The sequence below is a fragment of the Neolamprologus multifasciatus genome, chromosome 13, assembly GCF_963576455.1.
Source record: "Neolamprologus multifasciatus chromosome 13, fNeoMul1.2, whole genome shotgun sequence".
Taxonomy (NCBI): domain Eukaryota; kingdom Metazoa; phylum Chordata; class Actinopteri; order Cichliformes; family Cichlidae; genus Neolamprologus; species Neolamprologus multifasciatus.
The window spans coordinates 27,409,170-27,427,480 of NC_140451.1; the positions used below are offsets into that span (position 1 = coordinate 27,409,170).

Sequence of the window (18,311 nt, forward strand, 5' to 3'; positions counted from 1 at the left end):
TTGACATTTTAGGAAGCGCACACAGATAAGACGCGCAATAGCGTCGATGTCTGTGTGATAAATAAAAATGTAACCTAGATGCGGGATGTGGTTAGCTTAGCTTTGCGTAAACACTGGAAGCAGTAGAAATGGTCTGTCTTAGAAGGCACCAGAAACCATCCGTCAGAGGGTCTAAGTTGAATCCATACAAAAAGTTTGAATGTAAAATCAGCAAGTTTTACAGATAGTTGTGTGTCAGACTCTTTCTTGGAGGCTCTGATGGTTCTAAAACATACATTTAAGCTGTTGTGCTTTAGTTACAACTGGTTTCCAAAGTGTCAAACTATTCCTTTAAGCGCAGAATGTGGTGTTTTAATCCAGAGACTAACTTGCCGAAACCACATGTGACACATGTATGTGCTGTTCTTCTCAATCCTACAGCACTCGTTCCCCTCAATCCCAGATGTGTTGTATCATCCTAAACACAAAGAGAGTAAAGTCAGATGCTTGAATATGGCATGACTACGTGTCAAAAAGAACAAAAAATGTTATAGTCAGTTCAGTTGTCGTGGTTTGTGATGCTGCAGCTGGCCCATCACGCCCTCACAATAAGAGCGCAACACTAAAAGTACAACCACTCCGGTGCTAGATGATTCATCTAAGCCTGGGTGATGGCAGCATTGAGGATCAGAACGCAAACACAATGAGATTTTTAAAAATAAAGAGACGCAGGACATCAGCAGGATCCCATCGGAAAAGATCAGGAGTCTGAAAAACGTGAAATTCTGGAAACAAACATCCATCCCTGATTGTTTTGCCAAGGAAATGTCACTTACTGTAGTCGAACTACAGAATGCCTGAGGATGTCCTTTTTCCTTCCCCAGTGGTATCTTTGTCATACATCCTGTCCTGTGTACCAGTTTGTATGTTGTTGGTGTGTGTGTGTGTGTGTTGGCGTATATTCCAGATCTGCTCATCCTTTTCTGCTCCTTGATCCAAAGCTACTGGGATCAGCTGAATATGCTATGACATATGGACACCTTCTGAGTAGATTCAGATGCTTTTGATGATCGATCAGGGACAGGGGCCAATCAGATTGGAAAGAGTGTGCGTACGTGTGTCAGCATGTCGTCTTTTACCTCCATCTTGTTTGGTGTTCTCACATGCAGAGCCATTTACAAGTGCCTGAACGCATCCTCATTATCTCCTTGTGTATTTAAATTGAAAAATTTTAAGAAACGACTCCCTGTATTGAATTAGACCCATTTTTTTATGCTTAGTATTTTTACCTCTGTAAAAAAGAGCAAAAAATTATATTATATATATCAAGTGTATGTTGTACATTTTTATTTCTATTTTTTTTAAATAACTTTCTAACATGTACAATGGATGTAGTTCTTGCTTTTCAAGAAGGAACAGGAAGTACTTTGTAGATACTGAAGGGTGGCCAGGTTTGTGAGAAAAGTGAAATGTGTGTCTTACCTTCCGCCTCCAATAAAATGAGAGAAAACGATTTTTAAAAAAGAAGTCTACAGCTTTATTTTAGTCTTTCCTTGAATAATAATAATAATGAATTGGATTTATATAGTGCTTTTCAAGGTACTTTACAATTCCACTATTCATTCACTCTCGCACACTGGTGGAAGCAAGCTACGGTTGTAGCCACAGCTGCCCTGGGGCAGACTGACAGAAGCGAGGCTGCCATATCGCGCCATCGGCCAACACCAGTAGGCGGTAGGGTAAAGTGTCTTGCCCAAGGACACAACAGAGAGCTCAGGGATCGAACCGGCGACCTTCCGGTTACAGATACGCTTCCCAACCCCCTGAGCCACGGTAGCCCAAGAAGGTCCCACAACAATCTTCTGTTGATGTTGGAATGTAACCAGAATGTAACCAGCTCATAACCAGTTGAGTCAAGTGTCCTATTGCAGTGCAGACTAACTCACTGATTGCAATATGCTGGCAGTCTGTCTACATTTATAAAAAAGATCGATCATTGACCAATCTGTCTGCGAGTGCTAACTCTGGGACAGACTGCAGTTGTTTCGAGACAGGCAAGCAAGCAACTGCACTCAACTTGCAATCAGAAGTGGTCGCCCAAAGGATAAGGATGTTGCACAGTCACCCTCTGAGCAACCAGATCTTCATGGAAACTACTTCTAAAACAGTCTCAGACAGCAAAATAATTCAGTCACTGGGCAGCCATTGATTTTTTCCTAGTCGCAAGGTGGTTGACGTCCTGTTTTTACTCATGAAACAGTTAGCTAATTACAATATACTGACTATACAAACTGTTATACTCAACCCATCAGTAAAAGTAGGAGATACGTTATTGTAACTGTAAGCACGCATCAGTTATGTAAGTTTGTAAAGCTGAAATAAAATTAAGTTATATATTTTTTTCATTTGTTCATACAGAAATCAGCAGTGTTAAAATCACCTGAAGGTTTAGAATTCAGTGGTATGCTTAAAGGTTTATCCATGTGGTTGTTACTGTGACATGTACCACCCACCTAGGAATCATTGCACATGAAGCACAGCCCCTCATTGCAACAGCCCTCCCCAATGGCCGTGGTCTCCCCAGTGTGCTCCAAAACAACAGTGACACTACAATGACCCTAAGTAGAGAGACGTGTCCCCTTAGCAGTTTTATCTCAACTTCAGGCAATCAAAAAAGTATGCTGAAGCAACTGTATCTTCAAATTTTAAATCCGTAACATCTCTGTTCAGTTTTAGACCTGATGCAGAAACAGGACGTGTTAACATGCTGCAAAGGTAACTGTTGAACAAAATATTTGTGGTAAGGAGGAAAAAGTTAAATCCTGCCTATCTTTGGGCATGGGACCACAGCCACCAATTCCAATAATAATACAAGAAATCTCCAAAGTCAGTAGGATTTATCCTCTGGTGAACCCTTCAAAAATAAGACCCGTATTTCTGTTTCTTTTTTGAGGTGGGTGGGGTTTGTGTAAAAAACTGGCCTCAATTCCTGCTGCAGTGCAAGTCCAAGAAGATAGAGAAAGATTTAGAGAACAATGATTTATATTATTAGGTCCATCTTCCAGCATCTGAAAGAAGTTGCTTAAATGTAGATCCAATATACTGAAAAAATCAATATAGGGTTATGTGAAGTCCCTAAACAGTTTTAAATTGTGGTAGAACTTAGTGAGGTAATAGCTAACAGAAGAAGTTTGATGTAAGGAACCTAACACACAAACATCGTTATAAATCACTTTTCATGAAAAGAGAAAGGGTGATTTCATGAGGAGACCCAGAGGATTCAAAAAATGTCAAAGCCACAAGTTTTTCCCTATGACTTTGAAACATCTAAAAAGTTTTGCAACATATTTGATGAAAGAAAGCACAAAGAAAAACTGAGGCTAGTACAGCCTGTCTTATTCTCCTCAACATGTCTTCCAGAGGAGCTGCCTCCCTCCACAGGAGGAACATGTGATAGCCATCGAGGACGTCGAGCTGTTTCACTCAGGATGTCTCTGGAAAAGCATGTGGGCGATAATGATGGAGCAAGTGAGGGGAGGGGGAGGGAAAGAGAAAAGAGAAGAGAAAGAAGGTCCCTGAGGGCTTTTGGGGGCCTGCTAAGCAGCTCAACGGCTGCAAACAGCATCGCGGTCCACATGTGCAAGCATTTAAGATATCTGCTCGTGTAATGGGGTCAGCATGGCCCCTCTCTGGGTGCATGAGCACCGGCGCTCACTTCCCAGTGCAGTTTACAGGAATGGGTGGCCGTGGTCCCATGCCCAAAGATAGGCAGGATTTAACGTTTTTCCTTCCTTACCACAAAGATTTTGTTCAACAGTTAACTCGGGGAGTATTACCTTTGTAGCATTTTAACCTGTTCTGCTTTTGCATCAGGTCGAAAACCACTTGATTCACTCAAACTGAACAGAGACGTTACAGATGTAAAGTTCGAAGAGATAGTTGCTTCAGCATACTTTTTTGATTGCCTGAACATGAGATAAAGGCTGCTGAGAGGAAATGTCTCTCTACTCCCACCCTGTGGATAATGCTTTGACTAGAGAGAGTTTAGAGAGAATGTTTGGGCAGCAAAACTATAGGAAAACAAGTATTAAAGAAGAATTATTTTTATTAGTCTTAAATTGCTAAACAAAGTTTATTCAGAAGCTGTTTGGGGGAACTTGAGTGCACCATTTAAAATGTGTAAAGTTCATGTTTTCATGTGGTGGATTTTTAACTCCTTTTTCATCATTTCATACCAAATACATATTTTGAAGTGACAGAAAATAAATTTAAAAAAAAACAAAACAATGAAATGCTCCAAACTACTTTTGCAAACATCCTTACGTGATGCCCTTTGTGCTCTGATGGGGAGGAAATTTCAAACGGCGCTCCTGAGGTAATAGTTCAGGGTTAAGAGGGAAGTGGCAAGAGTCGAGGGATTAAAATGGAACAAGGCCGGAAGAGTCTGGGTGCGATCTTTATTTCAGGCACGGAAAGAGAGCCTCTTCCTCTGGTGGCGCCAGTCCTCTGCCGCTGTTCCATTTCCTCTTCCTCCTTCGGGTCTGTGAGCAGAGGTCTCGTCCTCTTCTGTGGATGAGCCTCGGCCACCTACACCCTTCTCCTGTCATTGTACTTAATCAACCCATTTAATCTTCCCCCTACTCGCAAATATACATTTCAAAAGATAAATATTTACAAATCAATGGTCAGGATTTCTTATTCCGAGCCATAAATTTGTGAAACAGAAGCTTCATGTGCCAAAAAAAGAAGGAACCTGCCACACAAACATCCTTATAAATCACTTTTCTTTATTTAAATCAGCGTTAGGCAGTTATGCTATGAACAACACAGGAAAGTAAAAACAAAAAACTGTGACAAAAAGAAAGACATTAAAACATGAGATCCAGTTAACATTAACTGCACTTGGCACTGGATAGACGTTCATGGAAAGAGGAGAAAAAAAATATACACATTTATCGTAATCAAAATAGAAGTGCCTCCAGTAATCATTAAGTCGACCGCTGGGAATGAAAGTCTGGAGAACTTAAATAAGCCGTATAATATACTGTTTTAATTTCCCAGCTTTCCGATGCTCCAGGTGTCCAAATTTAAACGGATCTCATCCCAAAACCTGCCACTGCCTCCGTGCTTTGGTGGATCTGGAGGAATACGATGAGTGAGGTACTATAGCGTCGATCCAGTTTGAAATATTGCTATAACTGCTCACACCCATTCATTCAACTTCTGATTTATAACCAGAGAGGAGGCAGAGGCCAAGCTGTCTTGACGAGGAAAAAAAAAAAATACTAACCCTCCCCACACCCCATCACTGTGTCACCACCAACGAACCCCTAAAGTACCGTCACACACTCGATGTCAAGCTCAGGGGCTTTTAGTTTGTGTATTTGTCCCTTTATAAATCAACCATTAATTCTTCATAAAATAAGAAAACAAAAACACATGGAGGACCTTCTGTTACTACAATACACTCCATTTACAATGGTAGCAGTGCACAGCAACAAAAGTCAATGAAAAAGAAAAGAGTCAAATTTAAAGATGGAAATCAAACTCATACATCCAACAAAAAAGGGAAAAAAGCAAAAACAAAGTAATCCCTCTCCCAGAAAAGAAAAGTCATGATATCATTTATAAAAACCGACATAAAAATGTGATCAGTTCTCGCTCACCCAGAAAAGATGCTCAAAGCGGCCCGTGGCTGTTTGTGGTGGACCCTGATTGTGACGTTACAGACGCTTACGAGTTGCTTAGAAACTTTGCATCATTTTATCTCCTCTACAGGTTTAACAAGGGAGGAAATTAAGCTTTCTGCTGAGGCTGTGTTAATTCACAACAAGCCTAATCTGCAGGTAAATATGCTGCATTGACAGCTCTTAACCTTCTCCCACCAGCACTCAGCAAGAATCAGTGGAAATCTGCAAAGATGGAATTGGTTTCTTGGGGCTTGCGAGGAAAAGTGTGAACCAATCCCAAACCAGGAGAGAAGAGAGAGAGGCAGAGAGGCAGAGAGGCAGAGTGGAGAGAGAGAGGAGAGAGCGGGAAGGTGATGGCTGGATTCCCTGCGGTGTTTGAAGGGAATCAACGGCCGAAACAGAGAGGAACAGGGATAAATAGATATATACTCTGCGATGTGGGCAAGGGGTGGAAATGTGTGTGCATGTCGTGTATGTGTGCGTTTGTGTGTATATTCATGTGTGTGTGTGTGTATTATTATGTCGTGTGGGTGTTCTGTCCGTCCAGTGCTTTATCTGACGGTCACTCCAAGTTTTTCCAGCACACGGACTCCTTTCTCCTGGTACTCCTCCCGGGTCAGCCAGAAGTTGTCCTTGTCCTTCATGATGTCGGCCAGCACGGCTCCACCCAGGAACACCATGTGCTTTCGCCTGGGAGGATCCTCAATCCGGATCTTAAATTTCTACAGGAAAAGAAACACAGAGGAGAATGATGAGTTGCCAATACTGCTCAAAGTTCCCAAAAGTCTACATGTTTTTCTAATCAATGTCAAGGAGATTTATATCAAAATTCGAGTGGTCTAAATCAGATAGAAACTAACTTGATACAAGCGTAAGACCAGAAGATAATTAGGTATAATTATGATAATACTTTTTACTTAACTGTCAGTTCTTCCTATGCTATAAATGAATTCATGGCTACCCAACTCTTGACACAATGAGCTCCTTGGCTTCAGATGGCGTGAGCTCTCTTAATAAAAATAGTTTAACCACAGTCCGCTGTCGAAGCAGCCTCATGTTAAGTTTATACACATACACCGCCTCCAGACAGCCGGCAAGGCAAGCAAGCAAAGAAAAAGAAAGAAAGAAAGAAAGACAAGCATTTTTTGCTGATTTCCACAGTTGTCCGCTTTTTAACATTGAGAAAGAACAACTGGAGTTGAACTACTGAAAATATTTCATGTGGTTCAGGCAACAGGAGCTGCTTGAGTTAGAGACTACAGGAGACAGGACACATGATGTCCTCTTGCTAGCATTAAATGCACTTAAATATTAGTTGAGCTTTTTGCACATTGGCGTGATCTGATATCTGACAGGGACTCTGTACTGGAGAACTGGCAGGATAAAGACCAGCTAACACGTGACCAGCATGGTGGTGGATAATTGCACTCTCACATGCACCAAGGCCAGAAAAGTGTTAAATAGGCCAAAACTTTCCTCAAGACCTAGCGGGATTTTTTCAAATAAATTTAAAAAACAAAACAAAAACAAACACCAAGTGTTTGAAGGAGTTTCTATCGAAAACATGCTGAATTCAATTTTTTACAGTCTAAACCAACAGCAAACTTGTGAACTGCGCTATAGTAGGATTGGACAGCTTGGTTTAGCCAGGTGTAACTGACATGTTATTTTTTGTGACATTTAAAATATAAAACACATTTAAATGTGTTTAAACCTACAGAGGAGCTTCCGCTTGCAAAAAACCACAAGAATAAATTGAAAATTGGAAAATCAACCCGTGTTCACTCGCAAGTTTACTGTTAACAAATAACAGTAATGTGAATTTGAAGCGCTAGCTTGCAGGGCACCTCTGTAGTCCGTCACATACATACATGTGATTAATAACAGAGGTAGATTTTTTTTTTTTTAATGAGCAAAAACTGTTATGACCTATGAGACATTAGGAAACATTTGGAGCCAGTATGTGACCAGTCAAATTTACAGTGCCTGTTACACAACTGGGAGGCTCTTCATTTAAAGGCTCTTGACAGGTGACTGGATGAGGCCTCTGTCTATCACAGGCTAATGTGGGTATTAACAGAACACGACAGTGAGGTTCAGGAACTGAAAATCCCATTTATATTCTCCATAGAGATTTGATTATGAGCCATAATGTTATAATCATCTAAAGTAGATTTACTATGAGCTACACTGAAATGATGGTTTCTACTCCTGCACAAACCACAAATCTACAACATATCAACCTTGTTTTAACAAAAATAAAGAAGTAGTGAATAACTGAAACGGCAACATCTATGAATGAAGGAGGTCACTGTTGTCATGGAAATGTTAGTGTGAAACTGTAGAAAGGCATTAAACAACACCATTATTAATTATAGAAACATTTTACTACCTCGTTCGTGTTTTTACATTTCTTATTTGGTATATAGATTAAAGAATTCAAAACAAGGCCACATGGCTACAGAGAGAGCACAAACAAAGAATAACCTGGAGACTGTACACCACTACAACACGTAGACTTTTACTGCAGCTAAAACACACAGCTGCCACAAGAAGCTGACTGGTCCGACCAACAAATGCTAAGCTTTTAGTCTAATAAAACGGATCCTCTTATGATCATGATCGTGTGAGAATCTGCATTTGTCTCAGGAGTTTTCCAGCTCCTGAGGGAAATATAGGAAGAAAGCTGCCTGCATGGAATCGATGCGACAGAGCTCAGAGACAGACGCAAAAACAATAAACTTTCTATCATAAGACCAAAACAATCAGGTGACAGGCAGTAAAATGCTGTTTTAAGAGCCAGCGGGAATCACAGAGTGTGCTGATAACTCTGTGGTTTTATCACGACAACTGAGACCTTGCAAATTACCGAGTCATCTGATCAATTGATAATCAAAAACACAGACCAATGCTGCTTTAAAGCGGCCTCATGACAGCTGTGGTCAGATTCACATGCAGTCCAATTTGTGTTTTCAGCACAGAAAAATGATAACACAAACATCTCCTTCAGCACAATCTACTTCTGTGTGCATGTTTAAACACTCATATTTTCACCAAATAGGGCAAAGGATGCTGCTTCTGTTTGTTGCTCACGTGACTGGCTGTCTAAACGTACTAACAAACTTGTAAAGGTGCAAGCTACACAAGGAGGTGGTGTATTTGCCATATTCTGGCAGGAAAACAAGTGCTAGCAAGACTGACTGTGGTTTAGTTAACGCTAGAGTTGAAACTGACATTCAGCAAAGCAGTTTCTTTCTACCAAAAACTCAGCAGCATCGTTTTAGTTCTGAAGAGTTTTCATAAAGGGAAAAAAACCTATCATTGGATTCCCACACTAACTTTGCAGACTTCAATTCAAAAAAAATGAGACAATCTGGGAAAATTGGGGTCGATTGCAGTTGCAGGCAGAAAAGTAAAGCACATAATGATGTGTTCTTTAAACCTATGAGTCATCTGCTGAGCTTTGTTTATAAAATACTTCTGTTTAAAATCATCTGTGTCTTTGGGATACCGACATGAAAAGGTAGAAATATTTTACCAAAACAAATATTTGTCACTATGAAGTTAACTGCACGCTTGTTTAAATTAAATGAGCGTCTGCCCTCTGGCACTACCTTGTGGTAGTTTGTCTACACTGCACTAAAAAATTCATAAAGTCAGTCTTGTGCTTGAAACGGGCAAGTTTTAGACATGATAGCTGCATGCAGTTTAAGTTCAAGGTGTGTGAAAACACAGCGAGATGTCATTTACATCCTTGAGAAACATTTGAGAAACACTTCAATGCTCTCTAACATGTGGGAAAAGCCGTACTGAAGATCTTTAACAAATTGTGAGAATCAGGGGAAATGTTTTACTTCAAACCAGAGGCCAGGTGCAGACTTCTATGTTCCTTTCTATAACTAGAGCACTCTTTAAAAAGCACACTGGATAGATCTAATGAGCTAAAATAAATGTCCCAGTTTTTCAAAGTGACAATCATGCTGTGAATCATATTTGAGCAGTTTTTGCTCACAGTCAGTAGTACATGTCACTTTATAGGAGAGGGCTGGTTTCTCACCGAAAGCTTGTCCACATCTCCCTTGAGCACACGCTCCAGGTACAGCTGCTTGAGCTCCCTCTCCAGCCGAGATGGCAGGCCGGGGTACATGGTAGATCCGCCTGAGAGAACGATGTGTTTGTAGAACTCAGGCCTGATGACAGGAAAGCAGAAAAGGGTGAGAGCAGGAAAAGACACATTTTCTCATTTTAAGTCAGCAAATGCTGGAAAATGTACTTTCCAAACAGATCTTCAGTGACTTCAAGAGAGTAAAAATAAATTATTGAACTTAAGCAGCAAGGGATCAGTCATACTTAGTTGACTTGCAAGTGTTTACATTTTTCCCCCTTGTTCCATTCTTTTAAAGACTCATGATCAATTTTCAAACTTTCCATACTAAACTCTAGACTTCACAAAATATTTAGTTTTAAGTCTAAAAGCCTCCATTGCTTAAGCGAAAGCTGTGATCAGCTGACATTGCCATTTGACATCCATCTATCTGTTGCTTGCCAAAACGTCTGCCTCTGCTGAAACTTCCTAATGCTGTGGAAACACTGAGTCACCCTCAGGAAAGCTTTTTATTGATAGTGGAGTATACATGTGCCCTTTTGTTGGCCTCACCTGGTGTCTATGTCAGCTGCTTGGATGGTGTTGAAGAGTAGCTCGGCCACTCCAACGCCCTCCACGTTGATGAGGTGGGGCTGGAACAGAGCCTCAGGGGCCTCAAACCGCTCTCCTCCCACCTTGATCACACGGCCATCTGGCAGCTGGAGTTGTGTGGGAGGGATGAGGAGAAAAAAAAAGCAAAGAGGGGGAGAAAAAAAAAAACATGACACTAATGAAGAGGTAAGATTTAATGTACAAGAGTGCCCAAGGGTGTGAAACTCTACAGTGAGAATCATGATTGATACTGAAAGGAAGGTTTAACTTCTCAAAAAAAAAGAAAATCCTCCCAGACTGGTGACACTGTACAGCAAGTTAGAGCACGGAGAGTGCTGGCCTCAAACTGACTATAGTGAATGCATGTGACTATAAAAAGGCTTCATTCAGCCAAGGGCAGTGGGAGGAAACAGAGCCTAGCCACTGCCGCAAAGTGGCTGCACAGGAAATGATGTAACGCGCAATTCAGGACCTTTCGGCCACAGGTACATTGCCCTCCTTGTTTCGGCACACAAAACCATACTTACACATACATGTTCACGCACCTATTCACCTACACGCACACAGTCGCCTACACTAACCCAAACACACATGGTCAGAGCGCACTGAGACACAACATGTGCTCGGAAAGGCGTGCAGTAACACAGACACCAGGACTAACGTTTGGATTCTGTGGTTCTCTCTGCAGGGAAATGGACCTCGGAAAGAAAAGCAAGCCTGACGGAGGAGCCCTGCACCCCCATATGTCTGAGTCTCAGCGAAAACTGTTAGTCAGTAGCACTGTCCTGTAGCAAAGCTGCCAACTGCACCAACAGTGGGCATGTGGTAGTCTACTTAGCTCAGTGCTGAAACAGATTTAGTTACCCCATTAGTTTTGATTATTTCAAAATACTGCCACTTTTGAATAACAAATCCTTTGGGAGGGATTCTGTCTGCACCGATGCTATTTTAGGCAGAAATATGAAACTTGTGCACATATGGCGTGTGTAAAAAGGACTCATTTAAAGGAAAAAAGTAAACAAAACAAACAAAAAAAACGTGCAACCCCTCACGGCTGGAAATTTGCTGACTTGTAAAAACATTCAACCTAAATAAAATAGATGTTTAATATGCCAAAAATATACATTTCAGAATTTCAATCAGTTTTTACACATTTGTGATGGGTAGGGCTGCTTGGTTACCGTGACAATTAATGACAATTATTTAATAAATATAATACTCAAGGTTTGGAAAAATTATGGATTTAAACTTGTTTTTTGATGAAAAAAATAATTACTCATTTTCTTTTAATATTTAGTTTTTATTTAAAGCTTCTTTTGACTGCTCCCTTATTCACAAGGTGTCATGACAGAGGACATATCTGCATATTTGATTTGGCACAGACTTTTACCCCAGACACCCTCCCAGCAATTTTTGCCTCTTCTGAGTCTTGAACTGGAGACCTTTTGTGCGTTAGACAAATGTGTTAACCACTACAAAACAGAACCATTTTATTCATTTGTTTATTATCATCATTGCAATTTGTAATTTTAGTGTTTGTTTTCACGGGTTGTGTGTTTTTGGGAGTGGAGTCGAAGTCTTGTTGTTTAAATGTGCTGGATAAATGAAAGTGATATGACTCACTGAGAGCCAAAATTGGAATAAAAATTTAAAAAGATTCAATGCACAGAGCTGCTGACTCATATACTTGAGTTAATGACTATTAATGTATGTAGATTTTTGTTATCATTATTTTACTGCATTTTTGTTATATAAAGCTCGGCTTCTTGAGTGACTAATGCACACAATGCCCGTGTGAGGGCAGCCATCATTTTTAACGCCCTTTTTATGCAAGCTGCAGTGTTTTGATAACGCTTTCCAAAACGGCACACCCTAAAATCTTTTATTGGCGTTCATAAGGCAACTGTACCGACCAGCGTGGGATTAACATCAAACATGTGGATCAGTTCTCTCACAATGTCACACCAAATGTAACTGCATTTGTCAGCGATTTATTACTGTTAAGAATAAACATGCGAGTGTCTACCGTGTATGATTCCACCAGCACGGTGGTCTCGAGCGCCAACTTCTGCTCCTGTTCGATGTTGTAGCCTACATAGCACAGCTTTTCCTTCATCATGCGCACCGTCTCAAAGTCTGCAGAGTGGTTGAAGGCATAACCCCTCAACAGTAACAACTGCACATGGAGAATGAGAAAGAGGTCAGGGAATAGGGAAGGAAAAGCAGAATAAAATGAGACGCTTTGGCTTACTTAATGTAATCTCCTAATATATCAAGTTGCACTGGAGGAGCTTTTCTAAATTAAGATCTTCTCATTTAGTTGCAAACAAAGAATCTGATGACATATGCAAGACTTCACACACAAAAAAAGACTAAACTGTGACATATTTTTATACGCCGCAAAACATATTCAAACTTGTGCATTCAGCAGCACATTTTGGAAGTCGGATGTTAGAATGGAGTTCTCACAGAACCTGCTATTTAAAGATTAATCTAAGAATATTTTGCCAAATCTCCACATCACGTAGAAACACTGATGACATTATTCAAACTGGATACCTTGATGAGGTAGCGGGTGATGTCCCTGCCTGCGATGTCCAGACGTCTTGTCAGGTGGGGCAGACTGAAGCCTTCATACACAGGACAAATGTGCGTGACACCATCACCCGAGTCCACCACCACACCAGTGAGAAGGCCTGAAACACAAACACACTCTACAGTTAATAACCTGCAATTCTATCAAGCAAGGAGAATTTTATCCAGAGTGTGCTTGCAGCTGCTGATTACTGCTGGCTGGGTAAACACGCAATAACACAGCTAATGTAACAGTTACCTACTTATAACTGCTCAGTAGCAGTTATAAGTAGGTGATTGCTTATTTAAAAAAAAGAAAATCTGATAAAAATAGTAGAATACTAGACAGACCTCACGCAAAGCTGTGTGTGCACAACATATCAGCTGATGTCAGAAGTACTGATAAATGTTTTGGCACAAATATGATTGTGTTGGTCTGTAAGAACAAACATTTTGACCAAGAAGTGTTTGTGTGGTAGCTAAATACTGCTACACAAAAACTTCCACAACTAACTTTAACAGCGGTCTTGTTTCGAAGTTTAATGACGTAAATAGTAATCAAGCAAATAGTACAATACGTTTTATAACTGTCCGCTTGAAGGGCCTATAATTGCACTTTAGGGCTAAAATTAATTTCTAGATGAGGCAGTTTAAGGAAGCAGAAGAACAAGTCTAAAATGTCTGTGACATGAAAGCTGTGTTATGCAACAGAAAAGGGTTAGTGTCTGTTTTGACTAAACATGTATGTAAAGGCCTCTACCTTGGGCATACAGTGTCAGCACAGCCTGAATAGCAATGTAGACTCCTGCAAACTGGTAGGTCTCAAACATCACCTGTGGTAGAGGACAGGAAGTACAACTGTTGAGAAACTTGACACACTACAGCAGGCAACGTGGGTGCAAAATTATTTCTGTAGCGTAATGCAGAAGTAGCACACAATGAAGTCATTTCACGGAGGATTAACCAAACTGCAACTTCTGCTATGCTTTTAAAATCAATTTCCCCCCGAAAGGCTGCAAGATGCTGCCTCTGATAATGACAATTTTAATGTTACCTCGATGATTTTCTCACGGTTCTTAGTGGGGTTCATGGGGGGCTCGGTCAGCAGAATCTTGCAGTTGCGGGAGTCGATGTTGAGCTTCTCTGGGCCAAAGGTGTAGTCCCACAAGTGCTTCATGTCATCCCAGTTCCTGACAATGCCGTTCTCCATTGGATAATTGACCTCGAGCATGGAGCGCAGCTCACTAGCCTCATCCCCCACCATCAGGTCCTGCAGGAAATTTAACAGAGATAAATATTTAAAAATAGGGCAGCAGAGCCCTCAGGATTGTGGAGCCCACTGTGGAACAATCAGAGTCACTGGGCAAAAGGATGCGTATATAGCCTCGGTCTGGAAATTAAACTCAGTCATCTCATTTGCCTACTTGCCACCTGAAAACTTCTGTCATCTGACAACAAAAGCATTCATGTAGCACTTTGACTTAAAACGCAATTACCCGCCATGCACAACAAGGCATCATTTTCCATGCATATACACCTGGAAACACTTTCCTTTAGCTACAGTACACCACTCGTTTAAGCCACATTCAACTATCTGCATGCAAGGCACCCCGGCAAAATGTAAACAACTGTTGGGTTAGAGCTCAGTGTTAGCCACACAGTGAAGCATCTCACATTCCACTTGGAGACATCAAAAGCCTACTGAAGGCAGCCATTTTATGGGTTCATCCTGTGCTCTTTGGCATTAATGAGTACCAGTCACAGGCATCGCCTCCATGTGGTGTCATTAAAGAAAAAAGAAAGAAAGAAGGGGGGAAAAAAGGAAAGAAAAACAGATGTGTTTCCATCTCCACCACAGCTGTCTGCCATGCATCCTCAGGTATGGGCACTTCCTCTACACTTAGAATAAAGAATAATTCTTTTTCATAATGGACATTAATCAATTAAAATATGCTGACTGCTTCAAAATGGCTGGGAAAATAGATACATATGATACATACAGATACAGAAAAATCTGATCTTTGGTACACATTGCTCTGGGTGACATTTTAAGTTGTTTTCAACTGAAAACTGCTTCAGGATTGGTGGGAGGGTAGCTGTCAGGATGCAGCAGGAGATCAGAGACTTTGACAGTGGAACCGGTCCAAAATCTCTTTTAGCACTCCATCGATAACAGCTGGCCTATGATTCACTGCAGCTATTTCTGCTAACACTCTCAGCCTGGAGAAAAAAAAAAAAACTGCTGTGGATTGGCCTTACCAGCCAGCAATACCCAGCTTAGCACCCAAAATCAAAAGGTAATGAGGATGTACAAAAATGGGATCAGAATGAGTGATGAAAAAATTAATTCATGAAACACACTGGGCCAAAACAAAAGAAAAACTCAATCAAACAAGAGGCTTAATTTTTAATTTCATTACATGACTCAGCTCTCTATAGCAAGCAAGAATCAGAAGCACACACCAACCTAAACTTACCATTTTCTGGACATTCTACTTCACCAGGAGAGGAACAAAACATGGAGGAAGAGGAGGCAGATATATAAAAAAATGAACAAAAAAGTGGAAAGGACAAGGAGAAAGGTAGAGATAGGCACCATGCCAAAATAATGTGAAGCTGTCAAGACATTTACACCGCTGCTGTCTTGCCTGCTAAAATAAAAGGACCTGCTAGTTTTGATGTGGGCTGGTGTTCAAAGCATTTTTCAGAGATTCATTAGGGTGCCAACTCTTACAACAGTCTATCTTGGCTGTCTATTACTTTGACACTGTGCTTATATAAGAGACTGACTTTATTCTGTAATGTATATTTCACATCTTGATTTTTTTTCTCTCCTGTTTTCAACTTATATTTTTGTCCGATGGCCCATTTCCTTGAGGGGAAAAAAATGCATAAGGAGGAACAGTCTGTACCTTGATCTCAATGTTTCCCACTTTGGCTGTAGAACGAATGATGGGTCTCCCAACAAGTGCAGGGAAGATGTGCTCTGGGAAGTTGGAGCCTGCATAGCCGCACTTGACAAACTACAATAGAGAGACAAAAAGGCAAGAAAACCAGAGCACAGAGGAAGTGATTAGAAAATACTGATAAGATAAATTCTAGAACAGAGCTTGAAAACATCACTATCATCCTATTGATAACAAAGACCCCAATTACCATTCAGAATGAGCATGTTTGATGACGATGCACATTTCATGTACTGCATGTCTAAATGTGCTCAGTTCCTGTATTTGTAGACTCAAGTATACAAGATGTTTTATATCTGTGCCTAATTTCCTTTTTAATGCAAAAAACAAACAAAGATATTTAAGATTAATATTCTACATCTGTGCTTTTCACATTTATACATTGAAAACCCCTCTGTGTTATTACCAACAAATAAAATATTATTAGAACCATTTGTAAAAATCAATTTTGTGAGAGCTACAAAGACTATCATTTACACCAAATGGAGATATAGACAATTTGCTGTTCTTTGCGCTCAGCTAGAATAGTTGCATGAGCTCAGGTAACCGAAGACCAGGAAAAGATAGCATCAGGGGTGCGCTGGTGTACGATTACCTCTAAAATATCAGCCGCAAATACCGTTACAGGAAGTTGTTTTAGCTCTAATTAAAATATTTGCCTGTTTTCTGATTCTACACACACTTTTTTGCACCAATTTAATTTGCTTTGAACCAACTATTAAAACATTTTCTGCATCAATACACAGCACAAAATGTAACCAAGTAACAAGGGATGCAGACTGCAAACATGCAATTTGGAAACCGTTATGGTAAAATTCATTGAAAGACTATCAAGAGTAAACTAAACAATAAATAGTCTAAACTTTTTCTGCATGCGAAAAAGAAAAGGAAAGAAACCGCATTTGCATTGGACTGTGAAAAAGCATGCAACAGCGCTCTTAACAAATCTGCTAGTGACATATACGGCTGTGGTTCAGACTCGTCTCACTTCCTCTTGACTTCTCAGTTCAACTCTGACACAGGGCTGTTTTTTCCCTCTGTTTCACAGAAAGCTCTTGAAAGACTCACAACTCAAAAGAGCCTTATTAGTCAGTAACATGCTGAGCCAACATCCTCTTTGACTGCTGACGTTTAGACAAGGAAGCCTGCACACCCCAAAAGAAACAGTGCTACCTGTGTGTGTGCAAGAAGCAATTTAGAAGCATAAACAAAGCTCAGTAAAGTTTATCTTAAATGCTTGATGGCGCACAAGCTGAATATTTTATTAAGAGCGAGTACAGCTACAAGGAAATACAGCAGTATATCATTCATGTTGATAATTACTATTGGGGACGAAAAGACCACAAAAATGTATCTGATGTAGTGCAAATATGAGCAGCTTTTTGGATGGTGGTTACTTTCCTTTGTGGTGGGGGCTCTTTCGCAATGTTTCATTTTAAACACCCATAACTTCCGAGTGTTTAGCCCCCACTTTTAATCAATAAGTACATGTAAACACACAGCCGACGTGCAGATCCAAAGATACGTGCAGAAATACACCTGCTGAGGTCTTTCCGGACTCCTTACTAATGGATGCTTGGGTTAAATTTTTAATGAGCGAAGTTAGTGTAAGCTGCGGAATGAGAAAACGTAAAGGTGGTTCCTCAATTCACCTGACACGGCCTAGCTAGCGTTACACCTAGCCGACACTGAGTGAAAAAACATGTAGCTCCGGTCCTTGGAAAGCAAACCCCGACTACAGCATGGAAAGAATGAATCTGCAAATTCCGTGTGGTTTGCCGAACAAATCGCTGAAATGACTGACGCAGCTGCCAGACAGCAGAAACCAGACAGCCAGCTGTTAAAAGCTAACTAGAAAGGCTAGCTCGGTTAGCTTACTAACCGGTGGTTGCACCTAGGACGTTAACTATTAATTAAGGGAGTTATGCAGGAGGGAGCAATACAACTAGAGATTTTAATTAAATTTTATCCGTGCATTCCCATCCAATCCGCGGGCCGTTTCCGCATCAGGACTGGATGAATGAAAATTAGCAGGCTAACTGGCTAGCTACACACCCAGTTAACGCTAGCTAGCTTGGACGGTGACAGACCCACTTCCTGTTTCAGCAAATCAGTCGACATAACGGCTCCTTTTAGAGCAAGACTCGAGCTGGAAACACGCCGAGCTAAAACGGTAAGCTTACCCCCGTCCCATTGTCGCAGACCACCACTTTCCTTCCCTGGCTGTCCATTATGTAAAAGCCCAGTTGCTGCTGAACCTCCCTCAACTTTCTTCGGCAAAGCCGGAAGGAAGACACACCAACCCGGCCGAAAGGAGGAAGGGAAGGGTGCTCATCCGGTGTGTTCAAATGACATACATTCTCTTCTTCATCTTTGAATTCGTCCCATAAAACCCGTTTTTTTAAT

The 18,311-nt window shown here is 40.8% G+C and overlaps 1 protein-coding gene across 1 annotated transcript; it reads right to left on the minus strand.

Moving 5' to 3' along the window:
* Positions 1-4,749: 4,749 nt before the first annotated feature.
* Positions 4,750-18,236, minus strand: actr2b (actin related protein 2b). The gene is made up of 9 exons (XM_085182596.1): positions 18,089-18,236; positions 15,852-15,962; positions 13,994-14,209; positions 13,700-13,772; positions 12,925-13,061; positions 12,392-12,541; positions 10,327-10,472; positions 9,727-9,859; positions 4,750-6,391 (listed from the first exon to the last, which is right to left on the minus strand). Exons 1-9 carry the CDS (start codon positions 18,134-18,136, stop codon positions 6,221-6,223), a joined length of 1,185 nt encoding a protein of 394 aa, XP_085038722.1. The 5' UTR covers positions 18,137-18,236; the 3' UTR covers positions 4,750-6,220.
* Positions 18,237-18,311: the final 75 nt, after the last annotated feature.

What these genes read in the sequence shown, in the direction of transcription:
- actr2b (XM_085182596.1), bottom strand. Translation starts at nt 18,136, where the DNA reads ATGGACAGCCAGGGAAGGAAAGTGGTGGTCTGCGACAATGGGACGGGG. An exon ending in TCACCCGCTACCTCATCAAG is followed by an intron (nt 12,542 to 12,924) that starts GTATCCAGTTTG and finishes CTCCATGTGCAG; the next exon opens with TTGTTACTGTTGAGGGGTTA. An exon ending in GAGATGTGGACAAGCTTTCG is followed by an intron (nt 6,392 to 9,726) that starts GTGAGAAACCAG and finishes CTTTTCCTGTAG; the next exon opens with AAATTTAAGATCCGGATTGA.